Source organism: Hippoglossus stenolepis, chromosome 2 (genome assembly GCF_022539355.2).
Source record: "Hippoglossus stenolepis isolate QCI-W04-F060 chromosome 2, HSTE1.2, whole genome shotgun sequence".
Classification (NCBI taxonomy): domain Eukaryota; kingdom Metazoa; phylum Chordata; class Actinopteri; order Pleuronectiformes; family Pleuronectidae; genus Hippoglossus; species Hippoglossus stenolepis.
This window is the reverse complement of record NC_061484.1, coordinates 3357879-3380898: the sequence shown is the minus strand read 5'-3', so window position 1 is coordinate 3380898 and position 23020 is coordinate 3357879. Positions and strand designations below refer to the sequence as shown.

Sequence of the window (23020 nt, the reverse complement as noted above, 5' to 3'; positions counted from 1 at the left end):
CAGCTCTGCTCCCAGTAGGAAGGAAGGAAGGCAGGCACACACACACACGTCAGTCTCTCTGTGCAATACAATGGTTCTTTAGCAATCCATTCTCTGTATACATTGTAACACTACACAGATTGTTTGTACAATGTATATATTCCTTACACTTAAGTATTGCATGCTACTTATTTGATTCTTGCTGCTGTAATATTGTAAATTTCCCCCATTGTAGGACTAAGAGGATCCTTATCGTACGTTTTTCCCCTCACTATTTTTTAACCGTTGTATTACTCACTGGACACCTTTCAGCAAAATAGTTCCACTTCAAATATTAGCAAGAGAGTGTAGGTGTAGTTCCGCTTCCATTTGGTTCAGTTGATGTAAAAGAAATGGAGCTACATGGTAGTTCTGTCACTGTACACGGCTTCTTGTCATGAGCAGGTGATGCCGAGCTACTTCTTCAAAATAGACTTCAGATGCTCAGGTGACTTAGCGAGTGATGAAAAAGGCCAACAAGGCTGGGAGTAGCTGGTTAAGATGCTTACTTCATTAGAGGTAAATAAGTGGCTGGCAAGTAAACATCCATTAATACCAAAATTGGCTAAACTTGTAGGCCCAAATCAAGGCATGCTCTGTTAAAAAACACTGGAAAAGACATTTCAATAATGTATTTATATACAAAACCCTTTGAAATACATTTAACATGATGAGTATACAGTACCAAGTGACTGAGCTGATGTTCATTAGCAAATTTAACAGTACATTGAACAGCAAATCAAACCACTGAATCTGATTTATATGATAAGTTTAAAAAAATACATCATGTTGCAGGTTTAAGGTAATTGTCCAAACGTTAAGAAAAGGGCACATGAGCTGATGGCCTAAGAGAAAAATAATCAAAAAAACCTGCTCCCAGACAAACTGCTACAAAAAAGTCAAAATAATCCAAAGTCCATACAATAAAACGGCTGCATAAAATGTCCAATCCACCATATCACATTAACCTGATTGTTTATAATGTCCAAAATGTTGTTTTAAAAATTGAACGACAACAGCATCCTCCGTTCTTCTAACTGGTGTCCATCTGAAACTGAAACACAAGAAACATGATTATTAAGTTATCGATAGATGTTCACTGTAGAGTTAAAGTATATAAGAAAACATTATTCTATTAGAGTAGGTACCTTGGCATTGTATGCATCCAACTGGGCATCCAACTCCTCTGCAGAAAGCTGGGGGGCTCTGTTTCCACCTCCTCTTCCACGTCCTCGGAAACCTCCGCCGCCGCCGCCTCCACCTCCACCACCACCACCTCCTCCTCCTCCGCCACCTCCTCCGCCACTTTGCCTCTTTTCGCCTCGGTCCCTCCTTTCAAACTTGGGTTGACCAAGTCTGCTCCGGTCAAAACCTCTGTTTGAACTAGAAAAACACCAGAGATAAGCCATTTGCAGGGGAGGTGTTACTTTTGCAGCAAAATAAACCCCAATAATCTCCAACCCGTTATATTGTAGCTGTTAATAAAGCAACCTAAGTGGTTTCCCCAGAATTCACAATCACCAGACTTCCCAAAATCCAACCTACAGCCAGAGAACATGACTTACCTTTGTGTTGACGGTCTATGTTCATCGACCTCTGACGTCACTTGCTGGATTTTCATGGGACGGCCTAATAAATTTAAAAAAGACAAATGTTTAAATGTGTGAAAGAAGCACCTCAAGTACAACAATACCGTAGTAGAATAAGACCTGATTCCTCACCATCAAGTGGGACACCATTGTAGTGCTTCATGGCTTTTTGTGCATCTGCCTTATTTTCAAAGTGAACATCTGCCGTTCCTTTACTGCGGCCAGACCGATCATAGTGAACAGATGTTTTCTGTAATGGACCAAACTCTGCAAACAGCTCCTGGGGATAAAAGTAGAGTTGTCAGTCACATTCACAACACAAAGACATGGCTAAAGTGGATTCATAGAGTTTAGTGTATTACCTTGATATCTGAGTCGGAGACACCAAATTCAAGATTGGAGACCAGCAGTTTGCCGTTACTCTCTACACTTCTTTCAGGTACTGCGCTCGGTCCCCTGCGTCCACCGACATGATCCTCAAACATGTCATGCTGCCATTTGTCTGGTAACTCTCTGGGCTGTGAAGAGCAAGAAAAGACATTAATACCGACTTCAGAATACACAAAGAGGCGGACTGGTGCAGAGGTTACTCAAGAAATGTTACTGGGCCACACATTCAAAAGCATCAAATAAGTCATGTGTGAATGAATCAGAGATGCTTGATTAAGAAAGAAACATTCAGTTATTTAGGTTCTGTTTGTTGTACAGTTACTTTTGTGCTTATATTTTTTAATGCGTTATATGTAAATGTCCTTTCTTAAATAGGGACAGAATAAATGTATTGCACCAGAAATAGCACAATACTACTTTCCAACTGTTGTCTCTGGGTGTAAACTGTTAAGACAGAGTTTGTGATGATTATCAGAAAGTCTTAGTTTTAGGCCTAATAATCTAAAACCTGTGACTATACCCAGGATGGTCGTGAACAGCTTGGGAATCAGGCCAGAAGCATCATCCAGTGTTAGGAAGATGGATATTTGATTTTCCTCGGAGACACAAAGAGAAATCTTCTTTCCAGTGAGGTAGCGGTGGCGTCCATAGAAAGAACAGGCCTGAGGCAGCGGCATGTTCTCCCTGAAGCCATTCAGATTAGCATCCAGCTCACAGTTGCCGCCACTTCACATGACTGGGGATACGACATTTTTTTAAAACTCTCAAACTAAAGTAAAACACGTTGTATGAGTTCAGCTCACTGATCCTCCTCAGCTGACCTCTTCTGCTCAAATAAAGAACCACGCACGGCAGCCATCTTGATAAAGGAACATCCATCCCCTCGGTCGGGGACGATTTTTGAAAACTGTTCATGGTCGGTGGTGCTCCGGAAAGTTTTAACATGGCGATAATGGAAACGACCCGGGGCGGGAAAACACCCAGAAACTCAGTGTGGAAATGTGAAGCGATTTAGCGGCAGAACAGATATCGTCGTCCATTGTAAAAACACCACGACTGATACAAGAATGAGCTACAACACAACGGTATTTTAAGTTTAAGCTCCGTTTCAGCTGCTTCTCTTTCATACCCGGGTGTACGGTGCGGGCCTGTTGTTTCTCTCCCGGTTGAAGTTGTTCTGTCGACCCCGCGTTGGCCTCGACGATCCCCCGGCCCGACCTGAACCCGCACCGGGCCCTGATGATCCTCCGCCGCGGCCGCTGCCTCCTTTCCTGTTCATCTTGATAATGTCATCCAGAGACATGTTCATCTTGTCCGACATCGTGGTGCAGGAGCCGGGAAGTGATGCCGAAGACGAACAAAGAGCTCTCAGCGTGGAGAAGCGGTTCAGAGGTTATTTACTTCTCAGGCGGCGCGGGTGTTGAAACGACCGGAAACGAATAAATAGGATACGGAAGTGACGAAGTCCCGCCCCGCCATTTTTTTGAATAAATCTTTATTGAGCAACACATACAGAACAGTTCCTTACTCTGATATTAGAGCGGCAGAGTTGCTGGGACTTTAAAGTTGGAAACATGTCGCACATAGTTAATATGAGATTTCCCTTCTTAAACAAAAATACAATTTACAAACAAACTCTGTTTAACTCTTTTATATGACAGCATCTATTAAACAACTACCACAACGATTGTTTCATATTCACTCATGATATGGTTCTGCTCAGTTTAATGTGGTTCATTTGGTTTCAGTTTTAAAAACAATGTCCCATATGAGAAAATTATTTTTGAGCCAAGGTATCATGTAAACATAAACATGATAAATCACAATGAGACAACCAAAGACATTACAAGTTCTGGTATTACACATGCAAAGTAGAATAGGCTGGAATTAAAAGTTCAGGTGATAGGAGGAACAACAACATCACAAACAGAAAGGGGAGAAGGGGGGGGTAAAGACAGACAAGATACAATTCATTTTAGAGTTAAGATTGTTTATTACATGGAATGAAAGAAAAAACGTGGAAAACTGAGGTAGATGAGTTTGTCACACAGAAAATAGCTATTCATCATTTTACCTGCAACTTAGACGGAAGCAAGGTATTGGTTTTGCCCTGTGTGTGTTTGTGTGTGTGTGTGTGTGTGTGTGTGTGTGTGTGTGTGTGTGTGTGTGTGTGTGTGTGTGTGTGTGTGTGTGTGTGTGTGTGTGTGTGTGTGTGTGTGTGGACTCACATGGAGCTGTCCCACTTACACAGTGGAAGATTAACCCAATATGAAGCATGACTAAATGTGTACGAGTTCTTCAAATAAATTAACTTATTTTGTCTTTGAATTGGCAAATGATGGCTAAACCTGCCTGTTATTCCTCTCCTTCCTCATCCTCTTCAAATGAGTTGATGTCCACTAATATATATATATATATATATACACATATATATTCTCCAGGGCAGCCATACCTTCTCTGGCCCCTGACAACTCTCCCTCTTCCAATCCCTCACCAACATACCAGCGTACATAGTCCCAACTACTGTCAATCCCCCTCTCGTCTTAAATCTAAAGGGGACATAGCTTTCTATGTTTCTGCAACTATAAACTCTGCAGTAGTAGTAGTCTGCCACCCCACATTGGGTCTTGTCCTACTATCAAAAAATCGTATCGAAAAACCTACCTTTTAAATTTTGCTTTTGATTCAGCCTGATTCTGTCTTCTGATTCTGCTGATGTCTTTCTTATCCCGTTTACTTTTATCTTTTGTATTTTATCGCACCATTTTGACTTACTTTAAATCCATATTGCTTTTTTTGGTCCCATTTAAAGGCTCAACTCCTGTTGTTTTTAACGTGCTATCTAACTAAATCTGACTTGACTCTTAACTTACATGAGGTCAAACTTGTTTAAAGACGCACCCAGGCCTCAGGTATGTTTCATTTAGAGCCCTACCGTTACGAGGCATGGGAGCAGAAGAAACACAAAGTGACACAAACTGTGAGAACAAACTCAACACTGACAAAAGGGACTCACTTCATTCTTCATCTCATTGAGACCAACATCCGCATAGACAGAACTGCCCTTTAAAAAGCGTTCGCAGCAGGTTTCATTGCCCATCTCTGCTCAAAAGTGTATGATATGGCATTATCAAAAATGCATGGTACTTTTTTATGTTGGTGTCTTTAAAGACCAACTGAAGAGTCGCTGTGTTTGATCTCTAATGTGACATCAGCAGTGTCCAGCATAGGAGCAGCAGGGAGCCCAGTGACTCTCTTTGTTTCACAGCAGGAGTTTAACCTGTGACGTATGAAGCCTCTCTAGTGTTGGTAGGTGGTTCAACGTGTTTTTGGATGACCTGATGTGGGAGCAGAGTGTGAGTGGTTTATTCTGGTTCAGCTGCATGACTGTATCACTGCAGCAAGATAGACAATGCTGTGTGTGATTGGTTGTGACACTTTAGCTGCAGCAGGGTTTGTTGAAACATATTGCAGGGGTCTTGAGAACGGCAAGGTAACAGACTGTGAGGGAATTCCAAATGTATTTTGAATGATATTACCTTATTTAAGGGAATTGCACGAATTACAATCATACCGTCGTGACTCCTCCTTGAAATCGTTTTTTTTCTTTAACTTGAGTTGGTTTTTCATCAACCAGCAGGTGGTGCTAAAGTTCACTTCTTCACTATTGGCAAAAAGAGGATTAAGACATGCTCAGTGTGCTGTGATCTGGGTGTTATTGGTTATATCTCACATCTCCTGCCTCCATATGATTGGTAAGCACTTCATCATGTGACCACACATCATTCTGCCACTTCCAGAGGCCAATCACCCGATAGAGGATGTTCCCAGAATGAACAATCAACAGAATGATATCGACTCCAGTGGCACCTCTGAAGAAAACAGAGGAAGGAGTCATTCATTCAAAACTGGACTTTATTTGCACTTTTCCCCAATAAATGTTTGTCTAGTTCACTTGTTGGCATCTGAAAATGGATTATGATTACAACCCACTAACCCTGATTCCAACTAGATTGCTCAGATACACAATATGCCCTCTCACATACACCACCATTACTGGCAATACCTCAATCATTACAGTTGTCATCGCTGCTCCCTGCAACTCTGTCAGACATTTTGTTTTGTATAGATGTTCTTAACATGGACACACGTCTCTATTTATGTTAGACACTGTCTTTTCTCATGAATGCTGTAAATAATGTTATTTTGTTGATGTGCTCTGTTATATGCAACATCTGCTGCACTTCTGTCTGTCCTGAGAGAGGGATCCCTCAAGAGTTTCTACATTTTTCCCTATTAAAAGTTTTTTTTTGGGTAGTTTTTCTTCACTTGTGAATATGGGCTATACAAATAAAAGGTGCACGAGAAACACAACAGTGAGCCCGGTCTCACTCAAAACATTTAATGATTGTCAAAGTTGCTTGAACAAAAAATAACTGTAACTGTATTGTAAAGTATCAACAGCTTATTGATTAAACAGGTTTCAGAATTTTGAGAATGAAACATAATTGGATGAAGAAGAATTGAACATTCTAAAACTGCCTTATGGGCAACGAGCTGCGAAAAACTTCACTTGTTTTACTGATCCTGGAATGAACATTAACATTTTTCAAGACTTTGGAGCAAACTCTGCTGAAATGGTCAAAATAAGAAAACTGGTAAGATTTTAAAACCTTAATTTCCGATGCTCTCAGCCAGTCTGATTTTTCTTGTTATTTATTCATGTTTTATCTAAAGCTTTGAGTTAATGCATCACAATTTCTAATATCCAGTAAGCTTCACTGAGAAATACACTATGTCTAATATAGTTTGATAGAAATACAAACAGAAAAGGATGATTTTATGATTGCAGTTGAGTTTCTTGGGCAAAAATATGCCTTGTTTTTTTTCTCTCAGTGCTAATTCACATCACTTGCTGTCAGTGTCTCTGACTGATGGTTCTAATCAATGATTCTTGTGAGCAGGAAAAGCCGTTCGGTGAACTTTTTGCTGCTACAATGTCTAAGACACCAAAGGGTGGCACCAAACGAAAAAAGATGAATGAGCAACATACTGGGTTTGAGAGCATGAGACGTCGTTCATCATCAAGTCATGATGACAAAAAGAGAAGACTCTACCAAAGCTGCAACCTGATTCCCTACCAGTGGAGCTCAGGAGGATCTGGCTGTCCAGAAGCAAGCTGGAGCAATGGTGCCACACACCCTTCTTCACTGATACTGTGACTGGCTGCTTTGTGAGGTAGAGGTCGAGAGCAGCGGCAGAAAATCATGTCATTGTGTTGCTGAAATTGTGGATGTGGTGGAGATGAGGAAAGTTTACCAAGTTGGATCATCGCGAAAAAACAGGGGATAACAAGTCAGGCATGTCGGTGACATACAGACTGTCGAATTTTATCAAATAAAGAATTTACAGAAAGCGAGTTCATGAAGCGGAAAGAGGCAATGATGGTTTCAGGGATGCAAGTCCCAATGAACAAGTAAACAACAAAGAAATGGCAATAAACAAAACTCTGAACAACACGTTGACTGACTCACAGATTGATTATATTGTCCAAAGGAAAGATAAATTCCAAGCAGCACCAGTGAACTACACCAAGCACAAAATCCAGTTGCTCAGTTATAGGGATAAAACTCAATACAGCGGAAATACTGGAAGGAGGAGAGCGATCCAGGAAGAGCTGGACATTGTTCATGCGAGGGCAGAGAGGACAGAAGCTCTTGACAAACCAAAGAAGAAGACATATACTCCTGCCAGCAGCACTGATCCGCTGAACACAAGCTACGGAATGGTTAGGTACAACAAAACTGTCGTGCAGAAGTTCTGCTGAACAATCACTACTAGGTCATTGACCCTTTCACCTGCAGAAAGACCCAACCCATCATGGTGTCCAGTACCAAAGACCTGTCAGTCTGTCTATGTATTTTTGCTGAGCTCGAACAGAGTTACGTCTCGTGGTCCACGGACTGAGGGTGAAGGACGGCTCCAGCATTGTCAGATGGGAAATGTTAAAGTATTGTACCAGAAGCTTAAAATGATCGTATTTTGAGTTAAATTATCGTACACAACCAGAGGGAATGGACGTTCAATACTGACGTTTCAAAGTTGTATCGTGATTCCGAAGCGCACTTGTTTTGAAATACTGCTCTGAAATGTGGTTCAAAACGATCACGTCACGTGACCATGGCTAAGTGACACTCCGGTGCATCACACCATAGGTATGAGCTATGGGTATGATTCTTGAAAGTCAATGAGAAGTCTTACGTATCTTGAAAGTCAGCCAATCATTGCATACGATTACAAAGCGAAGCGTAGTAGGTTTCATGTGATTAAGCAGATGCTGGAGACAGTCGGGCCAGTAAAACAATCTAGAAAAAGTTAACGATTTTTGTTAACTGTAGCCTGCTGGATTATATAAGGTCATGGACCACCTTCTCAGTCTGTGGACACATGCTGCGAGTGGACTAAGTTCACAGCTGATCTCAGCACAGGAGAACTGGAGGAACACAGGCTGAACCAAAAATAATAACCTGTTTTATATAATAAAGCTGGGTATCATCATTCAGCATAGCAATAATAAGAGTTATTTTGTCTGAGTAGAGATTTGCAAAAGACAGATAGATAAATAGATAGATAGAAAGAATGCTTTACTTCCAAAAGGGAAATTGCAGTGTTGTAGAGTCAATTCCCATAGACACACATAAATAAATCATAACAAGATTTAAATCACAAGATTTAAATCACAACATAAACAAATCACAAAAAACACACATACACTACAAAAGTACACAACAAGCTGAAGGAGCCCCATATGGCAATTGGGAATGACAGGTGTGTATATCTGTTCTTCATATGATGCATATGCCATCAAAATTCATAAGGGGATCATACAAAAAGTAGTTGCTTATAAAAAACATAAATCAAAAGTGGCACATTTTTACATAGTGTTACTCTAAACTTTAGAGCAACACTATGTAAAAATGTGGAATGTAGAGTCTAAAGGATCTAAAAGATCTAAGCTTCCTCAAGAGGTTGTCTGCTGTATCAGTGTTACACTTCCAGTTCAGTCTGTAGTTGAGCTGAACACACAAGTTTCAGGTTTCACACAGGATCCATATTTTTGATCTTACATCATACAGAGGGGGAAATTATCTACAAATATGACAAATATCATACATCTGGCAACACTGGACAGCGCCCTCTGCAGGTCTATCAATCTGGAGGGCTACATGAGAATGGGGCCGTTCTAATGTGACCAGTCATCTAACACTTTTCCCCTTTTCACATTGTTATCTTACCCATTCCTCCCTTCCCCTCCCTACCCTATAGATAGAACAGTATCAACATGTAGTTAGATGCATTAATCAGACTGATGAGACAGACTTCTCTGGAAGAGCCCAGTCTATTGATGAGTCGACACAGCATGTGGTAACTCCACATCTCATTCGTAAAACCAATGAACTCTTCCCCTCCAAAATGTACCTGTAGTCTTAGACAAACCTGCTGCTGAAATACCTTGCACCATTATAATGGTCTGTAAATGGTCTGTTATTTCTATAGCGCTTTTCTAGTCTTGATGACCACTCAAAGCGTTTTACAATTTACAGTTTTACATTCACACAAACCTTCATACAGTGCATCTATGTGCAGCACTTTTCTCTATGAGAAGGGGCAATTTGGGGTTCAGTATCTTGCCCAAGGACACTTCGGCATTCGGAATGGGAAGACTGGGATCGAACCGTCGAACCCTGGACGACTACTCTAACCCCTGTAAGTGTATTACACTGTGCATGTTCCGTTTGTATATATAGAATCATACTATTCGTAATTGCAATAGACTACATGCTTAAACTTAATCAAAGGAAGTTTATCTTTATGCTTTATGTTGAGGAAATCTGTGGAAGAATACAAAATCCTTCAGGTCCAAATTCTGTGGCTGATTCAGATGAGTTTTATTATCTGAGCAGTGGAGACAGACATGACAACAAGGCCGTACAATTCTGTCTGATGGTCAACAGTTCAGCTTTTACACCATTACATCAATTCAAGTCTAAAAACAATTGGTAGTGGGCCGGGCTGATCGAGGGGTCTTCTGTGAAACAACAAAAGGGGAACGTAACTTAGAAAGTCCTGGACAGGATCAATTACAATACAATACCTATGTAATATTTCAGTCTACATTTTGGGGTTCTGGTAAAGTGAATTAATATGTAAGTAAGAAAGCCTTATCACAGGCCAACTTCTTGGAAAAGTAGATGCGTAGTTTTGCACAGGTGTCTGTCTCAACACAGAGCTTGATCTGGATGCATAAAGAAAATATCAAAAGAAAGAAAGATAACTAAATCTATTTTCTCCTATATCTCAGTCAGCTTTAAAAGATTCAGTTTGTCATTTTCATGGCAAATACCTGGATTGATAAGATGTACTGACCACGTTCTATTTGGCACAATGTGTTATGTGACAGAGACAAAGGCAAGAGGCAGAAGCCATAAAATGTTGTCATATTGAAATGCAATACAGCATTTCATGTAAATGCATTGCAACATTACAGCTCTGTGACATGGATGTGTTACATGTGAGAGTCAGAGTAAGTGGTCATTGTGCCATAGAACACATTATTATTATTATTAATATTACTTATCTCAAGAGCTGCAGAAAGGCTAATCTGAAGCTTCATAGCTCACTAGCAGTTCCAGGAAGCTATTAGACAAGTTGGTACACATTACATCAAACAATAATTTATATATAATACCTTATTGTAAATATGTGACTTTGTGGTTTAGGCCAGTTTTCAAAAGGCTGTAATCAATGACATGGAATGGTCAATAATGTGATAGTTCCTGATGTTGCTAAATGCTAATACAAAGTCACAAACGACAATAGTTTTTAATGCAACTCATTGAACACAATAAGAACAGTTTAAGTAACATAACACTTTAATGCAATAATAATAATAATTCTGAAAACTATTACATGTCAATTTTTTGCATGAGTCCCATTCATTTGTGTATGCTGACAGTTTAATAGTGAACATGTGACCAATGGTGCATTTTAGAGTCCCCCTGAGATCTTCCACTGTTCCTGTGCTGTCAAGATGTTTTTCAGGTATTATGCCACAATAACATCTGATTAATATACTGTAGAACTGCCGCTTCCTCTCAAAATGATACAGCAACACCAATAAAATAATGATGATGTTGGAGTCAACACAAAGCTTTGTTTGGAGAGAATTTTATAAATTTCCAGAGTCAGCTCAGAGCTTTTCATAACAAACAGTAAAAACAGTGTTGTCGTAAGTTGACCTATGACAAATAACTGGTATAAAATCCAAGTCGAGTCCAGAAAGATCAAATCAGAATACAGATCTTTGTCACTTAAGTGATGAAACATTTGAATATAAAAATATTTCTACATAGAAATACACGCTGCAATTGACCAGCAACTGCAGACAAAAACATACAAGCAAAAATAACAATAATTAGAACTTTTACAATAGTTCACTTTGCTTCTTAAATTAATTTTTTAGCGTGAAGTTCTAAATTGATGAAAGGTGACTAATCATTGGATGACAGCTGTAAACTTTCAGTAGCAAACAGTATGTTCATCATGTTCTTTTTGAAGGCACCTGGAATAACAGCAGTTAATGCAAATGTTAGTTACATGAAATGTAATATTGTTCTGTAGGACCTCTGCTTTGATGGTGTTATACACGTCCAAGAACCTGAAGAACCTTTCATGTCCATGTACCTTTTGACATCCCAAAAACCTATATACCTCTATACACAATCCAACAAGTTCAGCTCAACGTATGGTCGAACTAAATCAGATACACACCAAGGAGACTCGGAGGTGCATCAGTGTTACCATCATTTTTCTATTTTCAACCCATATTTGAGCCACATTTCTGAGGTGTTAGTTAAAACACCAGCACTTTACAGAATCCATCCTATCACTTCTGCATCAATATGCAGATAATTGGTTTTCTATTTCAGACATCCTTTAAATCTTTCAACAAAACAAACATCTACCAGCACCAGAGGAATGCCACCTATTACAGTTTTTAAGTGCAGCAAGCTGTTACATTCTCCTCTACTACTCAACTTGAAGGAAGTTTCCATTTTGCATTATGGTAGGCATACAGAGGTTAAGGTTAGGCACCCTCCTGTAGACAAAGTGAAAGGTCTGTGCACGGGGTCGGCTGAGGAGCTCAGACTTGATGCGCTGAGGGTGAGTGTCTGGAGCCAGCTGCTGGCTGGTATCCTCAGTAACCAGAAACAGTGCGTAGTTCTCTGTGTCGGGGATCTTGAATTTGTAGGCGCAGAGCGAGCTGACCTCCTCTGTGGTGGTATAAGAGTGGACGACCAAGGTTTTGGCCGTGCAGCCTGTGTCCACTTCCTGCAGGGCTACACGGAGATAGTTCTACAGAGAGATACAAAAGGTCCTGTTTTATACTTTGGCAGAAAAGAAAAAGATGAATAATTCAAGCAGCCAGAGAAGACATGCAGTTACCGTACAGCCACAGAAAAACATCACGTGTAGTTGGTTCAATGTTCCACAAGAGGGAGCTTTCTACCAAAAATATAAAGCCATAGATCCAGATACACATGCTGTGATGTTAGTAGAAAATTGTAGAAAAATGTCTTTTCACTGATGTCTGACATGCACCTTCCCAGTGCTGCGCGGGAAGTTTGGCTTTATATGAAATTGGTACAACTTTAACTCACTGCCTGGGCGTTCAAGGTGGGCTCAGGTCCGGCTTGATACCTGAAAGTCATCCACAGATGCCACAGAACGCTGGGCGGTGCGTCGGCAGTGCCACTGGTGCAGAGTGTTCCTGGCCTCGGAGCTCAGCACCCGGGCTGCTTGCTCTTCCTGGAAGTTCTTGATAAGGGCCATGGCCCCGTAGGCGCTGGTCAGGTAATAACCTCCTAGGATAGAGACACAGAGAGGAAGAGGTTTGAAAGCTTGAAGCTGGATGGAGAAAAAGAAACTGGAAAGTGAAACACATCAGGGTCATTTATCTAGAAATGAAAGGAGCAAAAACTCGTAAAACAGGCCAAACAGTTCCTCTTTCCTCTGATCCATTTCTCCCATTATAAAAATGAGTCAGATTTATGCATAAAGTTCGGGGACAGATTTATTCACCTTAAAGGGATAGTTCACAGCAAAATTTAAATTCACTCATTATCTTCTCACCACTATGCCAAAGGAGGGTGGATGAAGTATTTGAGTCCACAAAACACTTTAGGCGTCTCAGGGGGTAAACAGTGTTTTAGCCCAGGCGAGCTCTTCTTCAGAGATAAGAAAATAACAGAAAAAAAAATAACATGACTCCATACTGTCGATATGATTGCCGGGGCTTGCGGACATTTTGATGACACCACAGGAGCAGTATGGAGGCATGTTAGGTTTTTTCTGCTGTTTTATTATGTCTGAAGAAGCGGGGCGCAATTTACCTCAATTGTATTGGATTCGGTTGCAACACTGTTTACCCGTAAGACTCCAGAAGTTTTTTTTGGACTCAAACACTTCACCCACCCCTCCATCTGCAAAGTGGTGAGTAGATAATGAGTGAATTTGTTTTGGTGAACTATCCCTTTAATGTCTTGTGGAACACTTTCATTAAATGTTTCCATATTTGATCTAAGGTATTTATGTCAAAGCAAGAACTGATATTTTCAGATAATTAACTAATGTTCAAAAAAGGTAACACGTTCATACACATGCATTGAAGCCTTTCCTAAATAACTCATGTGCCAGACAGTTTGACGCTAATAGGAAAATATTTTATTCTGGGAAGGTTTTCTCTTTTCCTCTTAACCTGTTCCAGCCCATTCAAATCAAACACGGACTGGAATTTCCTGCCACTGTCGTCAGGGCTTTCCTTCCCATGCCTGTGTCAAACTCACTCAATGAAGCTTCCTTGTGAACTCAACTCAGCCGACATGGTCCCTGTAACTGGTCTGTGTTACAATGAGTCTTTCCGAAAGAGAGACGTGTTTGCATTTATTTCAGCAGCATGTGATAGTAGAAACTGCATCTTAACAGTGGACTCTGTTACTAATCATTACTAACATATCTACGAGCTTCAGGTTGAATTCTGACTCGTGAACTATTCAGTCACACAGAAGTCTTTAACTTTCTGTACACGCTCAGTAAAAGTGAGACTACAGAATACAACGTGTCGGCCAAAGACCTGTTGCATGCAGCAGTTATCAAACCTGGAGGCCAGTCAATGAAACCAGATGAAGGCGTGGATTACAGCCAATATTTCTTTTTAAAAGTACAACATTTTGAGCTTGCCAATCATAATCTGCTGATGTGAACCACGTCTCCATCCACATCTCACAAGACTTAAGAATTGTTGATTTGCACAAAGGTGGAAAAAGTTACAAAGTGATCTCAAACAGATGGTCCTGCACGACAAACCATCTGGCAACTTCAGCTCAGTTAGAGCCTGGACTCTAACCCAAATGGAGATGCTGTGGAATGAGCTCAAAAGAACATCCTAATGGCTGAGCTCAAGCCGTTCTGTAAGGAAGACATTCCTCCTGAATATGGTGCGCAGCATGCAGGGGTGTTGCAACAGGCAAAGCAGGCCCCAGCACTGAGAATGTTAAATCTTTGTGTTCAGTGAAAGCACACAAGATTACAATTGTGTGTTTATTATTAGCATTAGAGCATTGTGTTTGTGACTCAGAAGACAAATAGATGCACAACATTTCTTTCAGTTGTACTTGTCATTGTCCAGTGTCAATCTCTGCAACAACCTGAACGACTGTGACTCCTAATATGTGACCCCCCCCCACTCTTGATCTCTAATGATATGAACAGTTTCCAGTTTCCTATACAACAGGAGATGTGCCTTCTGTTCACATAGTGTTACATGCTACCCCCAGGAAAGACCTTCCTTTTATATAACAGTGTGGAACTCTTTCTAACCTCTCACCACACTGCCATGTGCCTGACCTCATGATGGAAATATACAATATCATATAACTTGCAGTGAAGCTACGAGGTTTCTGACCGATACATTTTGCTGCTCGCCGCTGCAGACACACATTAAAGCCGGTTGCCTTGTACCTAGCCAAAGTGTCCTACCTCCCTGCTCCCCCCGCTGGCCTGCACTGATGTTGCACTTTAACAATAAACACCAACACTAATCTTAAGTTATTAGGTCTTGAAATTGACTTGTGTTTGTTTGATTCCCTCTAGAATTGATCAGGCATGCATTTAAACACATCTTTTTGGTGCACAAGCAGTTCACCATCAAACTGCCATCGATAAATAACTAACTAAATGTTATTGTCAGTTTAAACGTGAAGAGAGACAAGCAGACACACGGACACACGCACACACACACACACACACTACACACAACAAGCTCTTCCCGCACACAGAAAGTTGGTTTGTTTTAATGTCAGTACTGCAGAAGAAGCGACGCCCAGTTTATCCAGGCTATAATCAGAGTTTTTTCTACCATTTTAAGTCTTTGGTACAGCACACAAGTCTTAACCTGAATGAATCGGGATATGGAGAGCAACAAAGTAACTAAATGAGTATTGGCATGTATGTGTGTGTGTCTGCCCCCACTGCAAAAAAATCCTGGAGGAAACACAGAGGTAAATCACTTTAGGTAAACAAAACAGCGGTTTTTCTCTGCTTTTGAATCAAACTTTTACAAGGACTAGTTCAATTCAACGTTTGGAATAGAGCATGAGTTAGCATACTGTTAGCCTAGCCTAGCATGGAGACAGTGGGAGGCAGTAAGCCTGGCTCAGTCCAAAAGTAAAGAAAACATACCTCAAATCATTCCAAATGCTCCGTCATGAGCAGGTTGAATCTTGCGTGTTTAATACGTACACGAACAGAAATGTAAAAACAATTTGTGGTTTTAAAGGGATAGGTTACCCAAAAAGGAAAATTCACTCATTATCTCCTCACCACCATGTCGATGGAGGGACGGGTGAAGTCTTTGAGTCCACAAAACACTTTAGGAAAAAAACATAAAATGCCTTCATACTGCTTGTGTGGTGTGTTCGCTGTTATCCTCAGCCCGGAGCCACGTTTGCGCACAACCACGCGTCTCTATGCTCTCGCCAAAAGGGCACGTGTCGAAATCAGCGAGAACTTCCTGCAGCTATCGCCAGAACTTGTTGATGAACCTAAACGCAGCCCCCGAAGGAGGATCACTGAGGAAATTAAGGCTAAACACACAGTGTAAATGACGCCGTTTCGAGTCAAATTTTAATGTCGGGGCTTACGGACACTTGGATGACACCACAGGAGCAGTATGGAGGCATGTTATGTTTTTTTGTTGTTGTTTTTTTACGTTTGAAGACGTGGTCACCAGTTACTTCATTTGTATTGGATTTGGCTGCAACACTGTTTACCCCTGAAACTCCTAAAGTGTTTTGTGGACTCAAACACTTCACCCACCCCTCCATCGGCATTGTGGTGAGTAGTTAATGAGTGAATTTTCATTTTTGGGTGAACTATCCCTTTAAGAGGAGCTAGGTGCTGGTAGCTAGGCTAGCCACATGCTGACTCCAGCTCTGTACCACCCAGATAGAGAGGTAAAAGCCAATATATGTGCAATTGTAGTGTACGTTGTGTGCAAGGTTTTAAAGTTGCACACCTAGAAAGACATGGATCACTTAAAGTGAACAAATCTCCAGCACCTACCCTCTCCTTGCAGCAGGGACGGGTCCAGCAGCTCCATCATGTACTGGATCTCTGTGTCCAGCTGAGGCATGTCACACTGAGCCAGCACATAAGTCAGCATGGGCAGGAAGTCGTCGGCACCGTACATCCTCCCTGGAAGGAAGCAGGATGGGAGCAGAGAGGCAGGGGGGTGGTGGTCACAGGTCAGACGGACGAGGCAATTAGAACAAACAAGTATCCAGAGTAGACTGAAATGAGCTTTGTTCTCAGGCTGTGTGCTACCTACAGTGTTCATTTAACACTGGCACTATACCTGAGTTATCCTGCATGATGGTGTAGATGAGCTTGCACACACGAAGCAGCAGAGACACCTTTTTCTCAGGGGAGTACATCGTCCTCATGTTTAAGAACTTGTGGCGGATCTTCTCAATAGCCACAGCGTCAGGGGGCACGGCCCCATCCACCCCCAGCTCCTGGGGCCTCTTGGCCTTAGCCAGGGCCAGGTTCTCCCTCAGCTGCTGCCAAGCTCCACTGCTTACCTACAGAAAAACAAACACAGACAGGCTTTAAGGAGTCACTCGAGAAAATATGTTTGTTCACATTCTAGCTAAGAGTTAGCTGAGAAGATCAGGTCTGTGCATTGAAAATGAAGCTGCAGCCTGCAGCCAGTTAGTTCTAATTACTACACTGAACTCTCTCTATTATCTCCAATTTCCTGTCTTAGGCATGGTTTTGTTTTTGAATTAAGTAACGTCAAAGAGAATTATTCACTCTTAAAGGTTCCCTGTTAAAATTTAAGGAAAGTCCACTTCTCTCATGATGGACCATGACTTGTATGTATGATTATTTATCAAGCAAATAAAATCTCCTTTCTATTAATGATAATGAAAGAACATCTATTATAGAAATATGAATTTGTTTTCTTTTTTAAATTTCCACAATCCAACAAGTCCTACATCTGATATAATAGTAACCATCAAAAAATCCAGACCTGGAAGTCATGTAAAGCCACCTCCACCACGGTCCTCAGAGGCTTCAGGACACACTTGTGCATGGCCTTCTCAAGCACCTGGTCTGCACACACACACACACACACACACACACACACACACACACACACACACACACACACACACACACACACACACACACACACACACAGATAAGATAAGATAGAAAGAGACAGTTTGATCATTAAATCATTTGAAAGAAACAAGTAATATTTTAAAACCTTAAATTCATCATGGTGCATGTTGTAAGACAAGACACATCACACAAAACTTAAACTGTGCTGTCTATTATTATAAATCTGTATGACTCTGGACATTCTGACAATTTATTACTCAGTAAATTACTCTTTACATGAAACAAAGTAAGATGTCAGCCCAACTCAAACCATAATCTAGTCATTAAACCTAAAAGGAAACAAACTGCACAGAATCGTATTCTTCTCCTTTATACTACCTTTAAACTATATCAATTTTATTACAGTAACCCCAGTACAGGACATACAGTGAACTGACCATGGGCCTTTAAAGTATAAGACTGTCTTTTTCATTAAATGATCTACTTAATGTCTGACTGTGGCTCTCAAGCCCATTAATTCTGAACATGTTTAACATAGATCTCTATTTGTCTCTGATGATAAAACCAAGTAATTATTTATCATTAACTCAAAGAGTTATACACCAATACAACATTGCTGCTTTAGATCAACAGTCATTGCCACTGATCTTCTTCTGCTGAGTGCTTTCTGTAATACATTTATACATGCGGTAAGAACCAATTTTGAAACAACAGCATTAGAGATGCAACAATGAGCTGATAAATGAATTAGTCCATCAAAAGAAAACAGATCAGCAACTGTTATACAAATATCAGTGAACCCATGTCTTCTGTGATGACTTGCTGCCAACATGAATGTGCTTTGCCTGTATGTAAAACAAATGGTAGGAAGTTTGGGTTTATTCCAGATGCCATCATACCGGTGTACAGCAACAGTTCAAGGGATGGTTAGACTTGAACATTTGTTTCCTCTGACGCTTGCCTTGAATTGCCGCTTGGGGGACAAATAAAGTATTTTGAATTTAATTATTTTCATCGTTTCAGTCATTATTCAGCTGATGGTTCCTGGGTGTCAAATGTTCTGCTTATACGACAGTAAACAGAATATTTTCTCGCTTGATCCAACAAACAAGTCATTCATTGATGTTGCCTTGTGATTAGCACTGTTCACAGTTTTCTGGCATTTCATGTACCAAACAGTTAAATGAAGATTTAATTGTAAGATTGATCGATAATGAAAATAATTGTTACTTGCAGCCCAAAACAACATTCTATCAAAGTGTATAGGATTTCTAACTCCTGGGTTTCAACAACTACAACAAAATGAATAATTAACTAACCTCAGTGTTTGACATTCAAAGACTTAAAAGTCAGGTTTCACATGATAGCTTACATATTTGTCATTACGTTAAAGGGCGACTTCAATGTTACGGCTCTTTGAAGAGTTTAAGATTAGGCTGAATCCGACCAGGTAGTTCACCAACACAGAAGTCAATCAAACATGGAGCTCAACATAGTTCACAAATATACCATTCCCTCAGCTGACATGAAATCAAATGTTGAGCTTGGATCTAACAATGGCTCCATCTGTACCTCAGACCTACGTCCATAGGCCTCATCTCATTTCCTGCCTACCTCAACAATGTCCAGCATCTCACACTGAAACAATTGTGTCTTATTTTCCACTGGCAGCCCTGACACAAATAGTCATGGTGCACAGGAATCCCCATCCTCCAGTGTCATGCTAATGCAATGAGTTACGCAGAACAAAATACATGTTTTGCAACAGTGTAAACAAATGAGCTTGCACACATAGGAGCTCTGTTCTTCTGGCCGGCCTTTGCCTTTGTGACGAAAACACCAGAGGAGCACAAATACGAGTCCACTGTAAAAATGCCGGTAAGACAAATAACTCGTCCATGACCTTACTCATGAACAAGTGGCAGCCTGAGTTGTTTACAGTGGATGGACAATTCCGTCAGATCCTCCTGTGTACACAAGGAGGGGTACAGAGGCTACTCATTCTGGCACACACACACACACACACACACACACACACACACTGCATACTTCCTGATTCCTTCCAGAAAGGCTCATTTCCTTTGTATATTGAGCAATGTTTGTTATTGGGCTTTATCTGGGCTACAACCTGTTCAAAGGCTTCCTTCAAGTGGCATAAACTGAAGGAGAGTGTGTGATATAACGAGAAACACGCGGCCACATCAACATACACACTAGCACATACCTACACTGAAAACATGAGTGAAATGCTCACAGAAATGTACATGAGAACAAACTTTACATCTGTATAGAAATGGCAGTCTCCCCTTCATTCACATCCTGCCTGTTTGTTCTCATCCTGTCACAGCCATAATTCAGGGTGCGTGCTCATAGTCGTACACCCTCCCTTTACAAACAACCTTATGGCTGATCATTCATTGCTAGACATTAAAGTCGCGCCCAAAATTCAAAAGTTTGGACTTTCAGTTCACCTTTTTTTTCAAACTCAAACTTCAGATAAAGTGAAACATTTATTTTCCAAGACGTCACACTTTGAGCCATAATGTGTAATGACACACTACTCTCCCGCTCTGTACACACTCAGGAGAGGAGCACAGACATCCAAACTGTCGGTCTCGCTGCTCACACTTTTCAGTTTTTTGTTGTTTTCCAGGAAAAAACTAACAACTATAATTCTGCTGAAAAAAACTACTATTTATAGCATATAAGGTACACACAGTCCTCTCATTATATATTTATGTCTTTATGTTTTTTCACATTTTCCGTCCTTGAAGAGAACCTTTTTTGCGAGTGTGAGGCATTAATGTGCGGATCTGTGGTCTGCTAGCACAACCAGAGTGGATCACTTCTCTGTCTCTGAACAAGGCCTTGCTGTTATTGTTTACAATGAACAAGGGATGTGAGATGTGTGCAGAGACGTGCTTACATATTCATGCAAATTCTCTTGTCCACAATAATCTGCTTGGACTGAAACAACCTTTTGATATTGCCTCTCGTGTCTGAAAACTTTATTTTTATCACTTTATCACCATATCCTCAAAGGACAGTATCAACACATCTGATATACACCACTAGGATCAGAAATAGGATACCCAAAGTAGAAACCAAAGTTATCAAATGTTACCACAACTAGATGCACAGGAGCTTTGCCTGAATGAAACAATTAATCAGAAATGTAAAAGAATTACAGTACAAATTTAACCTGACATTTGAAGCCAGCTTTAATACTCAAGGCTGTGAACACATTTTGACGATTTGAACTGCACTATGAGCCTATGACAACGAACAGAGGCCAAGGATAACTCATTGGGGCACAGCACAATGGCATTTTTGTAACTCAACACCTTTAATGAGGCAGCCTAATATGGAAAACTTCAGCTCTGACTCCCAAGAGAGCGGCAAGCCTGGGCACCATGTGAACATTGTCAGTGACTTAAGTCATTTTCAAATCCTCTTCTGTAGAAATAGTAAAGGGATTGTACTTCTCAGATTATACTGGCATGAAAACCTGTATGGAACTGAATGCTCAAAGATGGCATATGACTAACACATCGCACACGTGCCCACGCATGTACACTATGAGCAGATGTTTCAAAACGTATGGACACACAAATGCACTTATAACCTCCAACCTCAAAAGCTATATTTAGAGTCATGGTTTAAAGATTCTCAATGTACTTATCCTACTTACCGATCTGGTCCTCAGGTATGAGTGACTCTATAGGTGGGTCCAGCTCAGAGCTCTGGCGCAGGTAAGCCTTCATCTGCGTCATAAACTGCCTGAGAGTCTGCAGAAAATCCATCCCTGATGTGTGACAGCCTCGGTTCTCCTGAACAAAGCTGATGTAGTCCTGAACCAGGGAGCCAAAATATGAGCTTTTGTTCCTGGACAGCTCAGCAATCCTTTTCACCGCCCGTCTCTCCGGGGTCATGAGGGAGCTCAGCATGCCGCTCACCTTGCGAAAGCGTCCCTTCAACGCCCTAGGGAGGATAAAGGACCCTCCACCAAGGCTCACACCAACCTTTCGCCTCCGAGCTTTAAAGGATGTACGAAGGCGCATGTCTAGATCAGTCTCCAGGCCGACCCCATAATCCTCCTCTTCATCTTCTTCGCCGTCCTCATCCTCCTCACTGCTGTCCTCCACTGGGTCTTGATGGTTGCGGTGTCGAGACGGGCTGGGGGCCAGGCCTAGGGAGAATCCAGGGGACTGTGAGTACTCCAGTGAGTCAGAAGAAGAAGTAGACATGCTCATGTCACTGAGGCGCTGATGTCCCCTTTCATTAGGACTGGATGTACTCTGAGCGTTATTCTCCAGTAGTACATCAGCGGGGACAGCAGGCGGAGGCTGGCATGATGGAAGCTTGGCACGAGATAGGGCCCTGGCGATAGTCTCATCGTCCATTGCGATGTGGCAGCGGTGGGCCTCCATATCAGGCTTTTTAGGCCTTGGAGGTGGTGGGTTCAATGGCACGGTGATTGGTGAGCTGGCACCTTTGGTAAGGCTGCTGTGCTTGGCACCCATTGGTGGTCGAGCAGGAGCTGGGCGCTTGCTGGGGGGCTGGTGTTGTCTCGTAGCCACAGCAACAGCCTCCGGCATGGTCTTGGGTCTGGTGGTAGCGGCTGGAGGCCCAGGTGGAGGTGGCGCAGGGCGGCGGCGTGGCATTGAGCGGGGTGGAGGGGGACGAGGGGGAGGGAGCCTTGATTTTCCGTTCAGTTTGATCTTGTCTGTGTGTTGCTCACTAGACTTGCTGCTGCTCAACGGCTTCACAGATGATTCCCCCACATTCTCTGGGTGGTTACTGGACTCAGCAGCATGTGGAGGAGAATCCTCTGCACAGTGGTGATGGTGGTGTTGATGAGTCTGGAGAAACAGCGGGTTAACGAAGCACAGAGGACCACTGGAATGTCTTCTCTCCAGATTATAGGAAGGTGGAACAGCGTGGGACCGTAAGGTTGGAGGCGCGCTCTCACAGTAAGACCCGGTGTGTCTCTGCTGCGACCCCCCGACCTCCCCGTTCCTGTTGGTTCGCTGGGGGCTGAGGGTACGGCTCAGAGGGCGACAGGGGCGGGGGGAGGTGCGACGCTGACTGCACAGGGCAGAGTCCCAGAAGCCTATAACACACAGACACAGAAAGTTAAACATTACAACTTTAAGCTACACATAGTTCTCCTGGTTCAACTGAAAGTTCACAGAGAGGCAACAAGAGTCTTCAAATGAAAAGATGAGTCTAAGAATAGATGTAAAGGAACAAAGCCAGTATTCTCAACTATTTCT

The 23020-nt window shown here is 41.7% G+C and overlaps 2 protein-coding genes across 4 annotated transcripts in view; both read right to left on the bottom strand.

The window, feature by feature from the left end:
• Positions 1-639: 639 nt before the first annotated feature.
• LOC118100416 (THO complex subunit 4) lies at positions 640-3445 on the bottom strand. The gene is made up of 6 exons (XM_035145471.2): positions 3127-3445; positions 1970-2125; positions 1740-1887; positions 1584-1647; positions 1167-1401; positions 640-1072 (listed from the first exon to the last, which is right to left on the bottom strand). The coding sequence occupies exons 1-6, from the start codon at positions 3316-3318 to the stop codon at positions 1052-1054; spliced, it is 816 nt and encodes a 271-aa protein (XP_035001362.2). The 5' UTR covers positions 3319-3445; the 3' UTR covers positions 640-1051.
• Positions 3446-10912: 7467 nt separating this feature from the next.
• Positions 10913-23020, bottom strand: part of LOC118117302 (ras and Rab interactor 2) — a 36866-nt gene continuing 24758 nt past the window's right edge. For 2 of the 3 annotated variants that reach the window (XM_035169436.2, XM_035169425.2), the window contains 6 exons: positions 21436-22857; positions 17650-17732; positions 16972-17197; positions 16680-16811; positions 12759-12922; positions 10913-12413 (listed from right to left, as the gene is read on the bottom strand). In XM_035169436.2, the coding sequence (XP_035025327.2) occupies positions 12087-12413; positions 12759-12922; positions 16680-16811; positions 16972-17197; positions 17650-17732; positions 21436-22857 (2354 nt within the window). In that variant the 3' untranslated portion in view covers positions 10913-12086. Of the gene's footprint in view, positions 12414-12718; positions 12923-16679; positions 16812-16971; positions 17198-17649; positions 17733-21435; positions 22858-23020 lie in introns of all 3 variants that reach the window. The other variant, XM_035169445.2, reaches the window with a different exon arrangement.

Coding starts and splice junctions, on each gene's coding strand:
- LOC118100416 (XM_035145471.2), bottom strand. CDS start 3,318: ATGTCGGACAAGATGAACATGTCTCTGGATGACATTATCAAGATGAAC. Junction 1,402..1,583: donor CATAGACCGTCAACACAAAG/GTAAGTCATGTT, acceptor GTGTTTTTCTAG/TTCAAACAGAGGTTTTGACC. Junction 1,073..1,166: donor TGGATGCATACAATGCCAAG/GTACCTACTCTA, acceptor CTTGTGTTTCAG/TTTCAGATGGACACCAGTTA.